Source organism: Pogonomyrmex barbatus, unplaced genomic scaffold, assembly GCF_055798465.1.
Source record: "Pogonomyrmex barbatus isolate J1 unplaced genomic scaffold, ASM5579846v1 scaffold12, whole genome shotgun sequence".
Lineage (NCBI taxonomy): Eukaryota > Metazoa > Arthropoda > Insecta > Hymenoptera > Formicidae > Pogonomyrmex > Pogonomyrmex barbatus.
The window spans coordinates 1,152,123-1,174,076 of record NW_028297108.1 but is presented as its reverse complement, the minus strand read 5'-3'; the positions used below and the strand labels follow the sequence as shown (position 1 = coordinate 1,174,076).

Here is a 21,954-nt window from a genome sequence, read left to right as displayed (position 1 = left end):
ATTCTCCAGTATGAAAACAATTAGATATACTAATTCTAATACTAATCATAATAATAACTTATATTAGTCCATGCAATAATCCATGCAATAAAAATTATTAAGTGTAAAAATCAATAACAGATGACAGATCGATGAGCGTGTCTGTAATTATGAGCCTGAACGCAGATTTTTATATGATTATTGATTATCTTTGGTTGATAATTCGAAAACTATTACATTAAAGCTACATTACAGTTACAGTAGCATCAACAGTTTCGTATAAGAATCCTTTAAAAATATTTTTGTTATATTATAATTTGAATTTCAAACTTACCAATTAAGACCCTTTTAAAAGTTCCTGTTCTTCAACAAGTTTGTAACATAATTTGTTTTAGATTAAGAATTAATAATTTTTTTTATTCTTAATATTTCTCTACTCAATAACGTAATAGTAATGTGTATAGAGGCAGAAGTTACTTTAATTAATTAATAATATTTATAAGTTATATTCTAAATAATAAGGAGCATAAAAGCGAAAACGGTATGTTCATGCAAATAATGTTTATCGTTAGTAGAGAAAAGTCGATACATAAATAATTGATAAACAGAAAAACATACGTCATTTTGACCTTATATTAGGTCATCTTCAGTGTGATAATTAAAAATTAATAAAAACAAGACTTAAATTATATAACGATGATCTTAACAACAACGTACAAGAAAGATGTAATCAGTTCGATAAAAATGTATAAATAGAATTCGGTTGAATTTTATAAACAAATTAAATTGTTGAAACATAAAGAAAGCTAGACAAATATCGCAAACAGACAAATTTCGCAACGCAGATATAATACATTTGGTGAAATTAGTATAAATAAAATTCGGTTAAATTGTGAAAAAGATTCGGTCAAATTGTAAAAATAGAGTCATGCCTGAAAAAGCAATGCATTACATAATTATCACATCCAAATTTTCATATGGTATGGATTTCATTCCCGATATTAATTTGTTCGTACATTATGTATAGACGCATTGCTTCATATATATTGGGATATACACACACACACACACACACACACACACATATATATATATATATCCCAATCAAATTCATGCTCATCTTGCAAGATTGTACTTTTTTTTATAATTTTTCTATTAACCTTCTCTGATTGAGTTTTAAATGATTGCTGAAGAAGGCTCTGTAAAGCCGAAACGTTCAACTTCAAATTCAGTTTATTTTTATTGTTGACTTTGTTGTCCCGGATAAATAATAAAAATTTTCTGACGATAATAAATATTTTATATAACGTTTAATGTCTCGCGTTTATATAACATTTAATATCTCGCCCGTTTGTCGGTCTTTTTTACCCTTTTTATTGATTATTAGAGATTATTAAAGAGAGATTATTAAATGATTATTAGAAATTTATTTTTTAATTTTAGATATTCGAAATAATTTTAGAAATTTAAGGCTATGTTCGGAAATATCATCCGAATGCTCTCGTGTATTTTATCCTTGTTTAATATTCAGTGAACATAAAGGATGAAATGATATACGGTTTATTCTAGCAGTATTTCGAACTGTGTTCCGTAGCCTTAGTTTGGTGAAGCAATGTTAGATGGTAGCAGCTGCAAAAACGGCTGCTTTCGGCTGCTGCACAGCTGATATACGCAGTAGTATATGTGCTGCGTGTTGTTTGATATTGTTGCCAAACCGAAATTGTAGGCGGAAAAAGCAGATTAGATAGTGCTTTGTCAGCCAAAGAGATACTTTTTAATTGCATTCCGATTAATCATTCCTTTTGTCATTGTTGTTATAACAGTTATTCTCTCGCAGGTTAGAGATGCCTAATTTAACCAATTTATCCCACTTTCCTTTAAAGGTATGTAAATGAAATGTCAACTTTGTTTTCTCGCGTTGCAGTGTGTGTTTTTATTGGCGCGCGACGTAATTTTGTTTTTTGTCTGTTTTTTAATATATTTTCTTTAAATAAATAAATAAATAAATTGACATTTTTCTGTGCACATGTAAATGTACAATTTATTTCTGTTTTTTTTTTTATTAACCTTTTTTATTAATCATTTATGATAAAATGATAACACAATAAAAAAACAATTTTTTTATAATTGAATATCTTTCAGATTATATTTGCGATTCATTTGATACTTGTAACATTGTAAGTATTTGCATTCTACTGAAGTGGAATGATTTTATATTTTTATATTTATAAGAATTTGCATATTTATAATCTATGTAATCAAATATAATCAAAATATATTACAGGGGGATGCAGGGAAGTTGGTGCCCAAAATCCGTATTATTTTATAACTTGTTGTTCTTTGTTTGTATATTTTGGGCTGTTCATAATGTTGAATCCGACGAACCATTACAATTTGTAAGTTATTAAGAAAGTGGAATGAAAGAATTTATTTGTACTTTTATTTGAAATTTCAATTATATACTTTTTATAGGCACTTTTTATAAATGTACTATCTATATTTCTGGATATAGTCACTTTGATAGTTTACTATCCAGTATATGACAGTAAGTATATATCAAATATATTGTACACATTTATGTGTATGCGCATGCGCGCATACATTTATGTCTTCTAATATTAATTATAAAAAAAGATAATTACAAATTATACGCTAATATTACAAATTATTGATCAATTATTGATCAATTTTATGCAGAAGATATATTTATTTAATTATATTCATATATGTTGTATAACATATACATTAGAATATATATTTAGATATGATATATTAATTTGTAGATACACCTAACAAGTTTAGTGGAGCCTTTATGATTATGAACTTGATTGCTCGTCCCATTTCAAGTATATATTTGCTGCGAATAGGCCAGGAGAGAGGTGGCAGCTTAGCTACAGTATTCACACCAAGTCCTGCCACGGGTTAGTAATCATCGGGTTCACACAGTGCATCAGTGCTTCAATGAGATTTGAGTTTGAGTATGTGCACGTATGCTTTCCTGCAAACTACTGTTTCGCTGCACATTATTAATAATCATCATTAATAATCATTTTTAGTTACCTAGGTTATTATATATGTGTATTATAGTGATTTGGAATTGCTTTTCGCTTGAATTTATGTTGCATCAAAATATAGTGTACCACAATAATCATTTTTGCTTTTCAACAATAATTATGCAAATAAAATCTCCATGTTATTTTGTTTAAATTATTTACAGGTTACGACCGACAAGATTATGAAGAGATTTCTCATCCCGTCCCACAAAATTCCGATTTTGATGGAGTTTAAGCTTGAGTAAAACTTTTTCGAAAAAACAGCTATAAATTCATATGCAATATATACATATGCAATATATATTTGTAATATATTTTCTATTATAATTTCTTAAAATTATTTATTAATGTTATGTTAGCATTAATAAATAATTATTAATAAATAATTATATAAGTTGCTTGATATAAAATCATGTATCATATCTCAAGAAATCAAAGATTATATATTTCTATTTATTAACGTTAATTTCTATTCTTTTTGTTGTGCGATATATTTTATATATGTGTAGCTAAACCTAAATATTTCTCTACTCAATAACGTAATAGTAATAGTGTAGAGGCAAAAATTACTTTAATTAATTAATAATATTTATAAGTTATATTCTATTGTTCAGCGAATTACTTGAACACAACGACTTGAATCTCATGTATCATAAATTTCTATGTAATTCGTATCTACCTAATATTTTTACACGCTCAGAATCTATTCTGTATAACTGTTTTTATTACTGACCTGTAAATAAAAGATTTTAACGCAAATTTTCAATAGAAAATTGCCTAAAAAAAAATGGTTACAATCTAATAAGCATTTTATTTATGATAATCATTGATCAATAATGATTATATCTTCGTTTTAAATCTGTTATTTATGAAAGTGAAGAATGTGTCCCGTAATCCTTTTGTGTATTTTATATCATAATCGAGCCGATCGACGCAAAATACACTTATTCTTACAGAAAAATAAGTAGCAAAATTGAAGTCAAGTTCAAGATACTTGTGATCGCTGCGATTCAAAGATGGCGCGCGCGAGCGCATGATGCTCGATCACGGGCGCGTGGTGGCGCCAGCGGCGCAGGTATAAGAACCGCGTCCATGAAGCGGCATACTTCAGTAGTGTGGGTGATCGTAGTGGGAGTAGGGTGGCTCCGCGCGCGGTCGCACCGCGAAACCCTGCTCCTCGGCCACGGAACGTCCACTCGTTTTCACATCTCGTGCGAAAACATGGCGGCCAGCGACGATGAGCCGATGCATCTCTACGAGGTCTTTCAGAACTGCTTCAACAAGATCGCCAACAAGCAGCCTGGTGAGTGTGCGTCGTCGGCAGTGCCATGTCTCTCTCTCGCGCACAGGATTGCGCTGTGGCCCCTGTGTGTGGAAAATAAAGCGACGGACGTCTCCTTCTCTCTATCTCTGCCTCCTTCTCTGGTGTGTGTCTGGTGTGTCTTGTCCGGTGCGGCGTGCGCGTATTTAAATCACCGTTGACGTTTCAGCCGGTCGATCGACGCCTGCGATCGCGCCGAAAATCGGCGCGTCGGACGGTCGTGTCGTCGACGGTCGCCGCCAGGGCCTATCTCGCTCTGTGTTTTGGTTCGTTTGTCAGTGCCCTGGACAGTGCTGCCCCATCGACGGGAACTAGCGACGGGAGCAACGGCTCTCTGCCTCGTGTTCCCCGCGTCCTGGTCGCTCTGTCCCGACTCCGCGATTTTCCTTCCGTCGCCACACGGATTTTCCACCCTTGCCTGCGTCGTGGCGTCGCGCCGGGAAACGAGTAACATAACCTAGACATCAGTTTAGAGAGACGTCCGTCGTCGCTCGGCTGTCATGTGCAACAGTAGAAGCGATATGTGCGCGTGCCTGCGTATGCATGGTGTGCGACGAGCGCTTGTGTGGGGGGGGGAGGTGGTGCGAGGGTGAGCTCCCGACAGGGAGACTTCCGGGAAAAGAGATGATCGCCGTCGCGACGCTCCGTTCCGCTCTCACTGATCCGATCCGATTCGATCCGTCAGTCAGCCTATATCTGCCCGTGTTACATTTACACCACGTGCCGGTACACACCACCGCGATCGTACGAATCGTTAGTGGTTAATCGCTCGGATGTAATGCGAGAGTCCATAAATCGAATCCTTTTTCCTCCTTTCTCTTTTTCTCTTCCCCCATTTGTCTTTCTCTCTCTCTCTCTCTTTCTCTCTCTCTCTTCTCTCTCTCTCTCTCTCTCTCTCTCTCTCTCTCTCTCTGTCTTTCTTTCTCTTTCTCTCGCTGCCTTGGCAGTCAGCCTCCGCGAACGACGTTTTTCTTTTATTTCTCGCTTCATACACCTGCCAGAGAAGCAGCCACGGAGCGATGCGCCGTTGCGTGCCGCGGAATCGTGCGTTACCTCTCGAAAGCGGTTCTCATCCCCGAGTGAATCTTCGATCGTCAAGGCAGCACGTGTCAAATATACTAACCAAGCTCCTGCTAAATTTTAAATATCTGACATATATATATATATATATATATATATATATATATATATATATATATATATGACAGATTATTTAATAATTTCCACACTTGTCCATCGTTTAAGACTGAGCGCAAAAATCCTAAGCGTCACAATGGTTTTATTGAATATTATATTTATTTTAAAAAAAGGAAGTAGAAAATATTTGTAAAATATCTGTTTTATAATTAAATATTATAATTATAATCATTAAGAAATATACAGGGTGTTTACTATTTGGAAAAATATAAAAAAAATCAGAAAATTCTTAGGGAATTTTTTTACAATTGCTTTTCCTAATATTTTGTCTTTATTATTATATACGATAGTCAAAAGTTTATTGATTATTAATTGATCTTTTTACGATAACCGTGAACTTATTCATTTTAAATATCAGATTGATTTTACGACTAATCCAATATTTAATATTGAAAATAATGATTTTACGTTAGATGCAGTTTTGTTTAACCAAGTCGAATATTTATTTTTATTAGTTTTATAATAGTTGAATTTTGTCTCGGTTATGCATTATATAATTTTTTGTTTATAGCTTTTGGAAAATTTTAAAATATGTATCTTTTAAAAATTCTTTATAATTTCTTTCAACATTTTTTAAATTTGGTTATTAAAACTCGAGTAATTCTTAATTTTATATTGATTATATGATTTATATGATAAACTTTTTATAAAAGTGGAAAATATTAAGATTTCTATAACAATATATAAACAATATATTTATTCCTAAGATACATTTAAAAATACTTTTATTTTATCTGAAATTTTTAACAAATTGCTGTGACAATCAGGAAATTCTCAGGAAATTTTTTTTTTCAGATTTGAGTAAACATCCTGAATGTAGTAATTGTAACTTACTTGCATATCCTCTCGAGCTACTTGCCATGTCTTCACAATTTATTTCTCAAATTGTCATATGATATTTATTGTTATTGGATATTTTTATTATTGTTATTTGCTATTATTGCATTATTGCATTTATTTTTAGTTGGACGATGCCGAATTATTCCCATAGCATCACAACGCTTTTTGGAAGCCACGATTCCCACGTTAATTATCACTTTTGGGCGCACAAAGCAATTACGAAATTACGATTCAGAGAAGGGCGCAAGACGCGTTGCAATCCACGGCATTATAGTTGGTAACTAAGTCTCAAATGTTTGTTTGGTTTGAGACACTGTTTGGAAGACGACGATGTTGTTAGGCTCTCTCGTAGGCTAAGTTCGGCGCAGCCTACGGCGACTCGGAAAGACCGCAAAAACTGCTTTTTAGACGTCTCGTCCGAGGCGTTTCTATATTCCCTTGAAACGCTGCGGGAGCTCTGAGTCGGCTATTCGGATAAATATAATTTATATTGCGGGCATTGCGTTTGCCGTGAAACTTTCTGGGATGGCAAACAAGACGGCAGGAAAGGGCAACGTTTCATGGCGTTGAGTTCACAACCCTTTGGGCTAGTGGTTTATGACAATATCCCGCATAATTTCTCGACACCCTCGAAACAATGAACGATTATATCGAATTATATGTTCAACGTTTTATTAAGTATTGCCAATGATGAAACTTATTATATTTTCGATAATATTAAATTGGTCGATTTCATCAAATTTTTGGAAAGAATTTTGCTGAAATATCTAAAAATCTGGCTAGATATAGATAGAAAATAATAATTGGATCGTCAAAATAATTAGAATAATTAAGCATGTTGATATTGCAAGAATTTTTGATATTTTAGCAACTAATTTGAACGTTCTACAATTATTTTGATAGTCTAATCAAATTTTTAGAAACTTCAGCAAAACTTTTTTTCTGTATATTTCCACGTCGGTTCACGTTGAACAATAAGAGATTAAATATCTCTATTTCCAACGATCGAAGAACTGTTGCGGTAGAGTAGTCGACGGGATTCGTTATTTACACCGAATGTTTCTACCGGGTGTTAAATTCACCGAGTCTCGTTTCTCATAATTTGATAACTATGAGACAGCTGACTGTCGTCGGTTCGTTTCGGTCCGTTAATCTCGACGATTGTCGCAGTTCGCGTCGAAGAGACCTCGTCGCGAATCTTACTGCGCCGCAGTCGTTATTAAAGCTCGTATTACTTTGCGTACCATATTTAACGAGCCGTATTACGACGATCGCGAGGCTTCAATTCACGATACGATACTCGCTCTATACACTATTTTGCAAACAATACGTATTAAATTTCGGTCTAATCGCAAGCATAGAGAATAACAAAGGCGGAAACATTAACAACAGACTTGTGTCTTTAAGTAACAATAATTATTAATTATATTGACTTAAACTAAATAATAAAATTGATAAAACAAACGAGATAAAATAATCCTTAGGGTGACGTTTTCTTATAAAATTAAATCACATCACAACGACGTAACTTGTGACTTTCCTGTAATATCCTATAACCGGAGGATAAGTCACAGAGTTCAAGTGCAAGAGTGTCCGAAAATAGCATCCACCCTACCGAACATTCTTCCAGTGTTCGTTTTTAATTTGAAAAAAATTCGTCGACCGGATCCTTGGCTCCTTTTCTACGCAAAATCGATCAATCGAAATTTTATCGAACACGCAACGCGCAACATAGTAACATACATATAAACAGAGATAAAAGGCGGCCGGAGAGATAAGCGTTTCATTGTCCGTTCGTGTTTCATAATCCGCCGAGCAAACGGTCGATTTTCGAGAACGAAATTCCGCGCTGCATCTCGACGAGATGCAACTCGAGGAATCTATCGGCGCGAAGATAAACGTTCGCGCCGGCGCGAGAAAATAATCTGATTTGAAATTACACGTGATACGACCGAAAAACACACACACACACACACACACACACACACACACACAGTGCCGAAACCTAACGGATCTAAAATTAGTCAAGCGCACTCGTGTGACTCACGAGTAAATCTACCTGGGGTACCTAGTCTGTTTCAGGAAGTAGCGGGGCCCGATAAAATATAGTTTAACAAACATACGCGTGTGATTCACGCTATAGCAAAACGCCCCGACCGTTCGAAAAGTCGGACTTCGCGCGGACTCCGTCGTTGCCTCTAACTTCGCGTTTCGTAGTTATCGCAAATATTCTTTATCGTCGCTTATTTTATATTTCGTATTTCGTATCTGTAAAGAGGTATTACTTGACTTCGCGTCCTTTTCTCGCCGGCGCGCACAACTCGCGCGCAATTTCCTGTACGAAATAAGGTCGGCTTCCGCGAACGAAATATTTCGAGCGAGAACCCCATTGAGTATCCCCGTAACGTCGCGTCTTCGCGATCGCGAGATATCATTCTACCGCGAAGGTTGCCGCGAACGTTCAACATTCCGGCCAGGATCCGCCGAACTACAGGCCGGCGCCATTTTCGAAACTCTCCTTCCTCAGAGCGAGAGTTTAAGCGAACAATCATAAACGAGAGCTCCAGACACAACACTCGTGACTTAGGTCCTTCTCTCTTTTTCTTTCTCCGACTATTGCCGTCTTTCTTCCTTCTCTCCCTCCCTCCCCACCCCCTTTCTCCCGGAGAATTATCGAGGGAGTGTCACCGTGATGCACCTGCCTCTCGCTCCGTCTCTCTCTCTCTCTCTCTCTCTCTCTCTCTCTTTCTCCGTCTTTTTTTTTCTCGCTCCCGTGTACCGCCGCCTCTTTCTCGGCCTTTCTTTCCCCGTCTCGCGTGCACGCGCCTCACGCGCGCGTCCTCGAACTTATAATGGCTCATGTCGAAAACCCACATACTTAAAATATGGAAGAGGGTACGTCATCTTCCGCCGGTGTTGGAAAAATGCGTACGCACGATCTAAAATCGTCGCGGAATTTTGCCTCATTCTCGCACGCTAAAGCCTGTCGGATTTTACTGTCAGAAGAAAAAAATCAGTTTTAAAAAAAGTTAAAATAGAATTTTAACGTAAAAAAGAATTTTCTTTTTATGAAAGTATTTCTGCAAATTTCGTTATATCTGAATCTTTCGAATCTTCGTACGGCACGTCATTAAAAATCGTGGTTTTAAAAAGATATCGAAACCCGCAATCTTAAAATGCAAGCGATCTTAAAATGCGCGATAAAGATTCAGAATGTACGATTATCTGCAATAAGAAAAAAAAAAAGAAAAAAAAAAAAACCGTATTTAATCTCTTCGCGTGAATTCGCGATATTCCACCGTCACTTTGTTTATTAATACAGAGTGGTTTGTTAGGACTGAAGCGGTGCAACCTCGCGAGAGCGCGTTTACGCGAGATGCAAGCAGATTCCGCGAAGGAGATAGCAGTATCGCGGTTATAAATATATTCTGGCGAATTTTATCAGGCGGCGCGACGGCGGCGGTCTCCTTGGACGCTTTTCAATCCTCTCCTTAGGAAAGGCCAAGTCCAGAGTGCGCGTTCACGTATGCACGCACACAAATTAAGGGCGCGGGCATAATCTACATTTACAGTGGGGACTCGATGAGCATCTGCTTCTACCCCTCTCGCCCTCGACCGTCCCCCCGTTCACCCGTCGTCCTAAACTCAATCCCTTTCCCCGCCAACAAGCATCCTCACCCAACCACGCATTCTCCCAATCAGGATTGTTCCCTCTTCGTTCGCTGTATCGAGCTCGCTATCTCTCTCTCTCTCTCGCTCCCCTCCCCTCTCTCGCAACATATGAACGAACGCAGTGATGTCGATAGGTTACACGAATCCCTGTTTGAAATCAACGACCTTATTGCGATATTATTAATACAAATCTTATTATATTAATATATTAATTTATAATCATATTATTAGTAACAGTGTTACTTTAAATTGTATAATTATTATATCTCTTTGTCATTCTTATAAAACTTACACGTTTTTCGAAAGACGGCTCATAATAAAGGTAATTTACATTATATATAATTTACATTACATTATTATTAAATAACGAGCGTAGGAAATATTCTCGCGTTTGAACGTTGATGTTCAGTCTCGTGGAAATTCTCTGGTGTGGGCCTAACGCGTCAAAATGATTCCTTCTTTGGGAATTGTGGTTCGAGGGTAAGACATCGTGCAATTCTCATACGCCGCGTATCGCACTCGATCTCATCGCCGTTACTTTAGGCAACCAGGAACAGCCCGGCGGCGGAAGGCAAACGACGGAAAATAGAAGACATTTTAAAGCTTTTTGCGGAAAACACGGACGCGCGCCACTCGAGAATTCCTGACTAATGCAAGTCCCTCGTTACCGAACCGCGTATACGCCATTCGCCTCGCTCCTGTTATGGTCGATATGAATTTGCCACTGCGTGAAACTCGCGCTCCCGGTCCTCTCTCTTTCTCTCTCCCGTGGCACCCTTACCCCGCTCTCTGCCTCTCCGTTTCTTTCCGTCCTTCTTCCTCTCGCGGACGTATCCCGTTCGCTCTTCAAAGTTCCTTTCTGTTCGTCTCTCTGTGCGCCCTCCCCCTATCACCCTCATTTCCTCTCTGCAAATTTGCGATGCTCCGCGAGAAGAGCAAAAGTCCATTAGCCGCGGCGAGAACTGGGTTACAGAAACGAGCTTGGCACGATAAAAAAGATGCCGGATGATCCGCGTACGACTCTCCCCACACGTACGTCGTTCCCCGATCGCTGCCATAAACATTTCGCAATCGATCGGTATGCGTTCTAAAGGCTACAAAAATCCCTTTAATCTTTGTTGTATATACACATTTGACTGGATGATTATATTTTAACATTTGGAGTTACGATACAGTTATATTTCGGGATTGGACGGGAGGACAAAATAAAAATTCATTGTCTTCGAAAATCTCATCGCGATGCGATCGGATGTCATCCTTTGCGAGGACAAATATCTATCGTCCTAGAGAGTCCGTGTCTCTTACCAGCTTGACTGAAAGCACCACCCTACAAGGAGCACCATATCCTGGTATCCCCTTGCTCCATTGGCGTAGCCATCACGATTCTCATTTATGTTTTATCGTTGTGCCGCAGCGAAACGTAGTGTTTAAGTCTGTAGTACTCACAAGTTGTGTATACAAATCCGCTGAGATCTTTGTAATTCTAGTTACAATAAAAATCTGAAGTCCTTCAGAATCTTAATTATTGATATATAATTCTTTTATTCCAGTTTTACTTCGCAAATTCTATAGAGCGAATTTGTATTTGTATCGTGATTGAAATGTTAAAAATACTCGATATTAATCAGTCATTATTGGACATATGAATTAAAACTTTAAGCGCAAGTTTAATAATAAAAGATTTTTTTTTGCAGCATTGTTATGCATATATCGATATTTTGAATTATAAGATTTATCTCGGATGATGATAAAGATCATTAAAGATACTTGATATCATTGGACATGAATTAAAATTCTAACAGAAAATTCAGTAGTAAGTAGTAAAGATATTTTTTTAACATTATTATGTATATATCAATTTTGATTTATCTCGGCTGATGACAAAAATCAGGAAGAGATGGTGCGATGCCACCTGTAAAGCACCAACAGGCACGTGCAATCCGATAGACCGCGTGTATAGGCATGCACGCACGCAGGCTCGCACGCACGCACGCACGCATGTACGCACGCACGCACGCACGCACGCACGCACGCACATATGTACATGCGTACAGCGCATATGCACTGGGTGTGTTTTCGGCGACGTGCGGCACCGACCTGCGCCACGTTCGAAATAGACATCTGGGCAGATTTTGTTAAGTTAGGCCCACATGCAGCCGCGACTCATAGTACATGCACGCATGTTATTACGTGCATGTTATTACGTACATTGTTACGTGCTGTGCGTGTATGTGTACGCGCAACGCGCTCGTCCACGCGACCGGGGTTCAAACAACAAATGTGCACTCGGGGCTCTCTCTCTCTCTCTTTCTCTCTCTCTCTCTCTCTCTCTCTCTCTCTCTCTCTCTCCTGTCGGCGCCGACTACGAAAAAGGGGCTCCGATTTTTTGGCAGGTGCCACTGTCCTCGAGCGCGACGTCACCTTCTGACGTTCAGTGGCCCCGCACGAAGCTCGGAGGAATGTCGCCTCTAATTGGGTAAACGATCACGAGATTCCGTTGAGAGAAACACCGAACGCGAGTGAGCACACCGCGTTAAACTCCTCTCTGTTACCAAAGGTGACTTTTATTTTGACTTAAATCGTTCCCTTTCTCGGTTAATTTTCAGAAAGGAGCGATACGATTAAAAAGTACGATTTAAGTGAAACGCCGTACACGAAGAAATCTATCTGAGAGCAATCTCTTTTTATATAATCAAACTTACCTCGCAATTTTCCCTAAAGAGAGATTTGCGTCCTTCTCTCAATTAGTTCGGGCTTCTCGGGCTTTATTACGCTCGCTACCGTATCGCAGAAATAAAAATGGCGTCGGAAGTGCCGCGAGATCACCTGTTGAATGTATACCCCCGAGGGCAACCACCAAGATTCGTCCTCCTACCTTCGAATCTTCATCCTCGTTGTCCTGCCGTGCGTTCGTCGTTCGTGAAGCCGTGTGAATGAACACGCGTGTCGAGAGCGTCGCGTAGAGGCGTCGTTGGTAAGTGCGAGCGAGACCAAGAGAAACCGGAACACGTGCGTGCCACGTGCCGACAGCGGCACGCGCGCACACGCACTTTGGCCACTTTGGATTCTCTTTCTTTCTCTTTCTCCCCTCCTCTCTTTCTCTCCCTCTCTCTCTCTCTCTCTCTCTCTCTCTCTCGCGCCTTTCTTTTTTTTTTATACATTTTACACACACGCCTTCCCCGTTTTCACCGATCGACGAAATCAACGACGGGTGTACTTTTACTCGCCACGAATCGCCATGAGCGATCGATCCGATCTCTTCTTGTTTTCGAACCAATATTATGCGACGATCGAGGAATGTAGGGAGCGTTTCTCGAGTACGTGGTAAACGTCGCCACGTGTAGCGTTTACCAACAAGCATGATGCAACTTGCGTTTAACCCACATTCTCGAACACTTGAATTAAATTCAACCGTTCGACGCGAAACTAGATCGTCCTGACAATATAATTGTACATGCAAACTTATTGTTTCTATAATATTGCAAGTAAATATGTAATCTTCTCTCTCGCAATGTCTCGTCTTCCTATCTGAAATTTATCTCTTGAAATTAGCAGGAGGCACAAGAATCTGTATACTAAATTATTCTCTTTTTCTTTTATTTTTACATGAAACACTTTAATTAATCCACTTTAATTTATTTCCTTATTGAAATTATTCCTACAACGTAAATTCATGATCGTTTCAGAAATTTATTAATTTGCATAAAGTTTCCACGATAGTATCGATGTTGCCCGGTTATTTTAACAGCGACAGGTTGAGATCCACTGGGGCCCCCGTGGTCTGCGCCAATGTCCTCCAGTGGGCCCCTTCTAGGGTAACACGAAGGGGGGCACTGGCAGCGACAGCTGCTGCTGCTGCTGCTGCATTTCCCCCTTCGCCCCCTCCTCCCCTCACCACCTTCCTTCTCCCCCTGTCTTCTCGTATACACACGCCCGCCCTCTCCTCCCCCTCGGCGGCCCATGATTGTCTTGGTCCCGCGGGCCCCTTGGCACGCCGACATCCCCACCATAGGGCCCCATGGTCGCGTGGCAGGCAGCCTTCTCCTCCACAAAATACACCTTCGCTGTTCCGTTTACTCCCGAACGGCGCAACGGACGATACCTCCCCCTTCACCTCCCTTCCTTCGTTTGTTCTCTTTCTCTCTTTTTCCCTTCGCTGCAAGACTTGCCGACTTTGTCACGCTACCACTTTCTTTTTGCTGTTTCGTTTGCTCGCTCGCAACCGTGACGCTCATGCGAGTATCGGTATTCAGTATCGAAGCTGTTTGTAACTTGTTTAACTCTTTTTATAGATCTTTTCGCCTGACACTGATTTCGCGCGCCTATAATAACATTATAGTTTGTCAAAATGCTCTTTTACCTTTGTCTGTGATTTATTACTTCATACGTTCTTACTTTTGTATATGACTGAGGGGAAATAATCGAATAAGCGACGAACAAAATCGTTAAGATACTTGCTCTCTGTGATTTATGTACTTCGATATAAATGATTTATTACTGATGTAATAACAGAGAAACGTGTGCTAATATATAGGAGAAAGTCATACTAGATAACATTAGGTCATCTTTTTTTTTTAAAGGATATGGATATTATTTTTTTAACAGTATTAAATTTGGATATTGGATAAGGCGAGGAAGTAATAGCAGATAATCCTGTTGTTCCTTTTATTCTAAACGGAAAGGTGTATCATAAGTGGAAAAAAAAAAAAAGAAACTCTGCGACAATCACGAGACAAAGTTCCTCACTCTTTTTCTTTGGGCCAGTTGTGCTCTTTTGTACTCCCGCGGGCTTCCGACGGCACACGCGACGTTTCTTTCGATTCCGCCTCTGGAAGGGGAAATTGGAGCGTGGTCAGAAGTTTATCTTCACAAAATTTCTGCCTCCTGAAACCCCGCTTCCTTTTGCTTCCGCACTGAGCCCCGTGGGACTCGGGCCGCGCACTGCGGTTTTCGAGACCTACAGAGATCACCAGCGTAGGTATAGGATCGGAGAATATAAAAGTCCAAAAGTGGAATACGCACGTCCTTTTTGAATCTCGATTATTCTCGCTTCGACGATCTCACTGTGCATTCGCGATTTCAATCCTGCGTTTCCTAGGGCCGTCATTTAACGGGCATTGCACTTTCCGCCGACATAAAAGTGGTGTGACGTGCATTTCTTGAAAAATTTTATATAGCATTTTTATTCTGAAAAGTTTTATGTGTTCCATAAATAAATAAACGAATTTGTGAAATTTAAATTTATAAAAATAATTAAGACATACTCTCTTATATTTTTAAAACACTTTCATCTTTTTTATGCCATCTTTTTTGTTATCTTTACTAGTTACTATATATATATATATATATATATATATATATATATATATATATATATACTGGACTCTTTGTAATAATTTAAAAATAATTGATTCATTGGATGCCTAGCGGATTTTTATCGGGATACAGCTCAGATAATGAAAAATTGTACAAGCCCGGTTGAGCACCAATGACTACCTGAGTCCTTTTCTACGTTTTTTTTTTTTCGTCTTTCTCGTCTGATTCTATTCTTTACTCCCTCGGTAAAACTCTATACTTCGCCTCTCTTCGGGGTCGTAGGCCCCGAGGGTGGTAGGGCCCCCGCTACCGCCGTTTCTGTATACCTCAATGATCGTGGCTCCTTTTTTCGTCGCCTCCCTTCTCGTTCTTACCTGTAGAAGCCTCGAACACCCTTTGGGTCGCGTGGCACTGTGCACTGGCGCGATATATAACGCGAATTCAAACGTAGGATCGACGAAGTTAGCGAAAGCGAGGATCTAAGTGCAAAGAATCGATAATCTGAAAAAAAAAAAACATTTGAAATTATATAAATATATACGAAGCAATTAAACGGTAGCATTTTACATATTAACAAATGTGTGTGTAGGAAACAGATAGTATTTATACATTTTATATAATCATAATTATAACACAAGAAAACAATTTTATAATAATTGAGAATATTTCTTTAATAAAAATATTGTCTAAATTTTTTAAATTAAATTATTTCTTTGAATTAAAGATACGAACTTTTTAAAATGCCACGAATGCCAAACAACTTCTCAGGTTTTAAATCAAATTATAAACCTACATTATTTTGCTTAATTTTTTTAGTCATTTCATTTTCATTTTTTTCACGATTTGGTCGTAATATCAAGGTACTTAATAAGTGACATTTTTATCCCGAAATATCGACGCGTAGACCGAAGTCCCTTACTGGGGGCGGGGGGGGGGGTGCGGCATTGGTCGTTGCGTCTTCAGATTTACGCGAGGCGCCTCCGCAAAGCTGTTTTGTAAAATTTACATCAGGGCGCACAAAGAAAGTGTCGGGCATTTGTCGGACGAGCTAATTGAATTAAGCCTGCCTCGGCGCGCAGGTGTTCAATTATTTCCTTTACCGCTTTACGAGCTCCGCCTTTGCCATGATACGCCCCGCGAGATTTTTCTTGGCGCTAGAGCGACGTGTAACCTGCGTGCGGCGTGCTCATTCTCGGCAGGTGATCCGGTGGAGGATACCGCGAGAGACGATAGAAACGGCGAACCGATCGCCGCAGAAGATAACCTGACTGAATTATTTTTCGTCCAAACATGAAAACCGGCTGCCGCGATTCACCTGTGCGCCGTTCATCTTATTACATGAGCTGGTCTCCCTGACTCTCGTTACGTCCAAACTGGCCCCCTGAACTTCTCTCTCTCTCTTATCCGAACAATTATTTATCGTTTCTTCTTCGTGACTTCATAAATTTGACAAACTTATGTAGGCCACCTCCTCTTTCCCAAAAATATTCATTATTATAATATATTGGATTACTTTTCGACGAGTCTAAGATATTTAACGGGACGAGTCTAACATTGACAGATTTCAGCTCGTTTGGCGCACCGAAATAATTCGTCCATGTATGAAATTACTGCGAGTTGATTGAATGGCGGATTATTTTTCAATAGGACTCAATAAAATTCTGATAAAATGAGAGATCCAGAAGAGTCTTAATTTCCAAAATTTTGATATATAATTGATGGAAATCAGTGATATTTTGATTCTTTTTTTGTATTCTGGAGTTCCTGATATTTTTTAAAGAAATTTTTGACAATTGAGTGAGGAAAGCAAATTGCCAATTTTACAGAGGCAAGGCCAGATGGTCATTTAACCCGGGATCATGTTAAATACGCTCGATCGAGCATTCTTAATCCTGGTATAACTGTATTCCTTAGTACGTACTCTCTGTCCCCGATTTTTCAAAAAATTCACAAACGGATCGGCTTCCCGTCTGCAGCTGCCTTTCCCTGCGTGAACAGTTTAGCGTGTTTTTTTTTTTTCCTGCAATTAGTCGTTAAGCTCAACGGTAAACCTTTAACGCGGCAAGCCGCATAACGTTAAAATCCTCTTCGACCCATCTCGGCCGCGACATCAAGTCGTGAAATCTCCAATCGAGAGCTATATTTTTGCGGCCGCGAAATGCAGATATCCCGAGGTACTTCGATGCCGCGACCGCGTGTCTATTTTGTCGCATTCGCGTTCTCTACTTTTTTTTACGCGCGCACTTTTGTTACGGGATGTCGCGCACTCCACGCGAGCGAATGCCTCTTTTTTACGAGATCGTCAACGTTGAAAGTGTCCGGCAGTTTTGGCCTCGTCGCGCAATAACGCGGCGCGATACTCGACTTTTCATGTTGCAGTTTTTATTCAATCGCGAATATTCGACAATGTTTGGCTGTTAGAAGCTGGCCAAAAGTTTAATAACTTGATTTAATTTAAGATTTTGAAGAATTTGAAGGAGAGAAAGATAGATAGATAGATAGATAGATAGATAAATAGATAGAGAGAGAGAGAGAGAGAGAGAGAGAGAGAGAGAGAAAATTAGTCTTAAATCATTATACATTCTCATATAAGCAAGATATAAACAAGAATATTATAATCTTAGAAAGATTTTAGTATTGATACAAATATAAATATTCTTATAAGCAACAATATTATAATCTTCATATAGAAAATTTTTCATATAGAAGATTTTGAACAAAAGTAATACTTACATCAATATGAATTCAAATCAAAACTCAAATTTTTAAAAAGATTAAAATATTCCTACTTACATATGAAAATTTTTCTTGATTTAAGATTAATTTTTATTATGGGAGAAGAGCAGAGAGACAGAATAGATGCATTTAGTAAATTAATTGTATGCATCAATCAAGTATCGATAACTTCTTTCATTTACGCGATTTATACTTCATTATCCATGTATATCTCTATTTACTCTCTATTATCCTTATTTTAATTTTTGGTTATGTAAGGATTTAATTATTTTATTAAATATACCCATTACCAATAAAATATGGGTAATAAATTCAGTACCAAGAATATCTGATTAAATCTTATTACGGTACAAATTAATGTAACAGTGAATTAATGAAACTGATAATAAAATTATGATGTTGATAGTCAATCTTCGTTTCTCTATGCCTTCTACTACGCGATCGGTACTTTGTGGATTTTCAGCGGAGCAAAACACGACCGACACACCGTGGTCGCGTGTTTGGTCGTCGAAAATCGCTCGCTGTACAACGGTTTTCGAGATCATGTCACACGAATCGTGAGGTGTAATATCGAATTAATATTGCCTGAAAATCACACGGATACTATCGCCTCGTATATCGCCGATGCATTATGTAACAAATTCCAGAGAACAGCAACGGTGCCATTGTTTCTCTTTCTCACCTCTTTTATTTTCAGCCGCTTCTTTTTCCGCTTCCGTCCGCGTAAATATCACATTAATCTAACATTTCCGGCTATTTTTTCGGCCGAACGTGTGTGGAAAATCGAATGCCGGAAAAAGGAGAAAAACGATCACTCCTTGATAAAGATTCTCAGCAGAAAATTTGATATCTTTTTCCGAACATATTTATTTTTATTTAATTTTACGTCGTATCGTAAATAAAATTTATTATCATTTAGAATTCATTATTTTAACATTGATTTAAAAGTTATTGAAAATTTGCCGTGTTACCGTTAAATTGTGTACTCGTGCATACCGATCCGCCATTGGCGGCGGGTCGTCGTACGCAATTCTCGCGAACGTTCCTCGGCATCTACGTATGTACGGTCCAGACCGAGGGCGACACCCGCAACCAGCATTCCCGGCTAATTCTTCATCGAACAATTACCGAACGGATGACGGCGGCAGAGACAACGCGGAAGACGAACTAGTCGTGACATGGAGGCCCGGCGCTCAGCACTACGTCATAACGGTCGAGCGGGCTTGCGCCGGCTCTGAGGATGACACGATGGACCATGGTTTAGCTTGTCCTTTGATGCATGATATTGCGGAGTCGGTGCCGCACGCTTCGGCAAACATGTCACGAGCAAGCCGAAACTGTTAGGATTCATAGTTATCTCGGGCGATCGTGTGCCGTCCGAGGACACTCGCTCTATCGTCCACGCTGCGCGACTGTACCTCCCCCCTCCCTCCCTCCCTCCCTCCCCCATAATGTAATACGTCTACCTGCAATGCGTGTGCGTTTCCGTATATGAATCTCGCGATATCGCTACCCTGCGAATTTCGGAATATGATATTACTATCTTCTAGGATAACGAATCAGTTAGTGCTGTTCACTTAAGTCACTTAAGTCCCTTTTTGTCACCTTCCCTTTGACAGATCACTAAAAAGTCACTATCATCCAAAGTGGATTACTATAGTCACTTTTTTTCTTGAGCTAACGTGAAATTTGTAAAACATAAACATTTCCATTCATATTTTTGTTATCTCGTCTATAACAATTGCTATTCAATCACTGATTTGTATTGTATTATTCAAGTTCTTTTTCTTTCCTCATTGTAAACTTTTAAATCACGTTATAAAAAGATATGTTAAATATTACTATTCAAAAATAAATCTGAGAAAATAAAAGTAACATTTACTTTTATTTTCTTTTTTTGCTTAAATGGTTTTAATTATTCTAAAAATATGATAAAAATGTTACTTTTGGTTACTATTTTGCCTGAAATATTATATTTTGTCTTTTTCAAAAAAATCACTCTTTCACTTTTTTAATCCGATAATTGGATGACTGAGCACTAAAATCTCGATTGTAGAATCTGGAGAAAGGACATCACGAAATATATCTTAAATTAAATCGACATTTCTCATTTGTAAACATTCCCCGTGGATGTTACAAATTGTGAAATAGATCGCGAATTCTTCAATATATATTAAAATACGTCACAGAATTACGCGTGGTATACAAATTCATTTGAACAGAAGATGCAAATTTTAATATAATACAGTAACGTGGGGGGAGGAGGGGGGAGGGGGCGGGAGAGAAACGAAGTGGAGAACTTATGGGTGATACGGAGGAGAATACTTGCCGGTGCGTATCTCGTCGAATAAAAATTAATCTCGATGCGGCAACGCGTCGTCCTACAATTCTTTCCGGGCGGTTTTTTCGAAACGTAAATCCAACCGATCCTCATAAATTCTCGGCAAGACACGGCGCGCCTCGCGCATAGGTTCGCGCTCCTACGGGTGGGCATTAATAACGGATGAAGCCCCGGACTGTGCGCGGCAACCTTGTAATGTTTATCTCGTTGTTTATTCCGCGTGCGTATCAGCCGCAGCGTTGGAGAAGCCCCCCGCGCGCGCGTACGTATCTCCGGCGTGCTGGATTCTTAGCTCGATCGCGGTTTTGATTTATAAAGACGCATCGCGAATTTATGCCCGACATTAATTTTACATCGACTCCTCTCGAGAGGGGAACTTTCTTTTCGCTCTCCCTCTCGCCCACCCACCCCCAACGACTCACGCGCCAAGAATATTGCGGGACTGTGTGTGGGATGCGGAATATTTTTTTTTTTTTTTTTTTTCTAATCCCCTACCCGATACTGCGGATATTTTGTCAGGTATCCTCCTTCCTTTGTCTTCCTTTTAGTATCGCGCGGCGTCTGTTCTTCTTTTATTTGCCGAAGGATTACGGCCGAGCGGGATGCGGAATGTTGAATTTATGTAAAAGCTCCGTATACGTGTCGTTACGATCTGCGTTTGGTACAGCATTTAATATAATTTACGCTGTTATAATTTATACATATAATTAATAATCAATATCGACCGACAGTTTGACAGAATTTTTTTCACACACACACACACAGATTGTGCGCAATGACACGAGAATTACAAATTTTCTTTATAAATCCGCTCGATCCCTGGACACAAAGCACGTTGTCTTCCCGCAGATAGAATCTGATCTTCACAGATTTTCTTTTATCTGTTTCAGAAAAGCCAGGCTTTCAGACACCGTATGGTTCCACGTTAGACAACGGAATGGTGAGTGATCTTTTGATATTGACCTTCGCGCCGACAATACGAATCGCAGCAATTTCTTTTTGCGCGCGCGTATCGCCCTTTGTTTCCTCCCTTCCGCACCCGGGTTTCTCGGGCGACGCGCCCGAGAAAAGTTAGAATATTCGAGATCTCTCTCTTTGTTGCAGCGACTTGAATCTCTAAACGAGGCGGGATTATGTAAGAAATAGGACCGTAATAATTATTGCAGTCGTAGAAGTGAATTTATCTGAGAAAAAGTTACTCGCTCCGCACCCTCCCTCCCTCCCTCCCTCCCTCCCTCCCTCCCGACGCATCTCCCCGATGTAATCCCAAAACTTTACCTCGGATGATATTTTCGGAGAGCGGTTCTCATTCCTTGTCGCGAGGAATATCCTTCTTGGAAACTTACTGGATTATTTATCGGCACGAATGTAATATAACGCGAAAATCAACATGTGTGTTTGACTGGCTCGTTAATCTTAATGATATAAATTTATCTTCGTGACTTTGCTAGTCATGAATTAACTCTCATTCATTTATCATACCGATATCAATCATCTTA

At 39.1% G+C, this 21,954-nt stretch overlaps 2 protein-coding genes across 6 annotated transcripts in view; both read left to right on the top strand.

Moving 5' to 3' along the window:
• Positions 1-1,613: 1,613 nt before the first annotated feature.
• Positions 1,614-3,791, top strand: LOC105425610 (type-1 angiotensin II receptor-associated protein). Of its 2 annotated transcripts, none has more exons than XR_967673.3 (6): positions 1,614-1,862; positions 2,122-2,156; positions 2,264-2,375; positions 2,452-2,524; positions 2,763-2,957; positions 3,197-3,791. XR_967673.3 is itself a non-coding variant. In XM_011636448.3 (6 exons), the coding sequence occupies exons 1-6, from the start codon at positions 1,824-1,826 to the stop codon at positions 3,265-3,267; spliced, it is 468 nt and encodes a 155-aa protein (XP_011634750.2). In that variant the 5' UTR covers positions 1,615-1,823; the 3' UTR covers positions 3,268-3,791. The 2 variants fall into 2 exon arrangements, 1 of the variants encoding a protein (XP_011634750.2); XM_011636448.3 differs by having other exon boundaries at positions 1,615-1,862; positions 2,763-2,900.
• A 335-nt stretch (positions 3,792-4,126) lies between these two features.
• LOC105425642 (uncharacterized) overlaps positions 4,127-21,954 on the top strand; it is an 86,938-nt gene continuing 69,110 nt past the window's right edge. For 3 of the 4 annotated variants that reach the window (XR_016138128.1, XM_089071717.1, XM_089071716.1), the window contains exons 1-2: positions 4,128-4,335; positions 21,346-21,395. Coding sequence is in view for 3 of the 4 variants with exons in the window: in XM_089071717.1 (XP_088927843.1) it covers positions 4,254-4,335; positions 21,346-21,395 (132 nt within the window). In the remaining variant the exon portion in view is untranslated. Of the gene's footprint in view, positions 4,336-21,345; positions 21,396-21,954 lie in introns of all 4 variants that reach the window. The other variant, XM_089071715.1, reaches the window with a different exon arrangement.

Bases quoted from the DNA above. Each gene is read 5' to 3' on its own strand.
- LOC105425610 (XM_011636448.3), top strand. From the start codon at position 1,824: ATGCCTAATTTAACCAATTTATCCCACTTTCCTTTAAAG. The intron at 1,863-2,121 runs GTATGTAAATGA...AATATCTTTCAG, and splicing joins TATCCCACTTTCCTTTAAAG to ATTATATTTGCGATTCATTT. The intron at 2,376-2,451 runs GTAAGTTATTAA...TACTTTTTATAG, and splicing joins CCGACGAACCATTACAATTT to GCACTTTTTATAAATGTACT.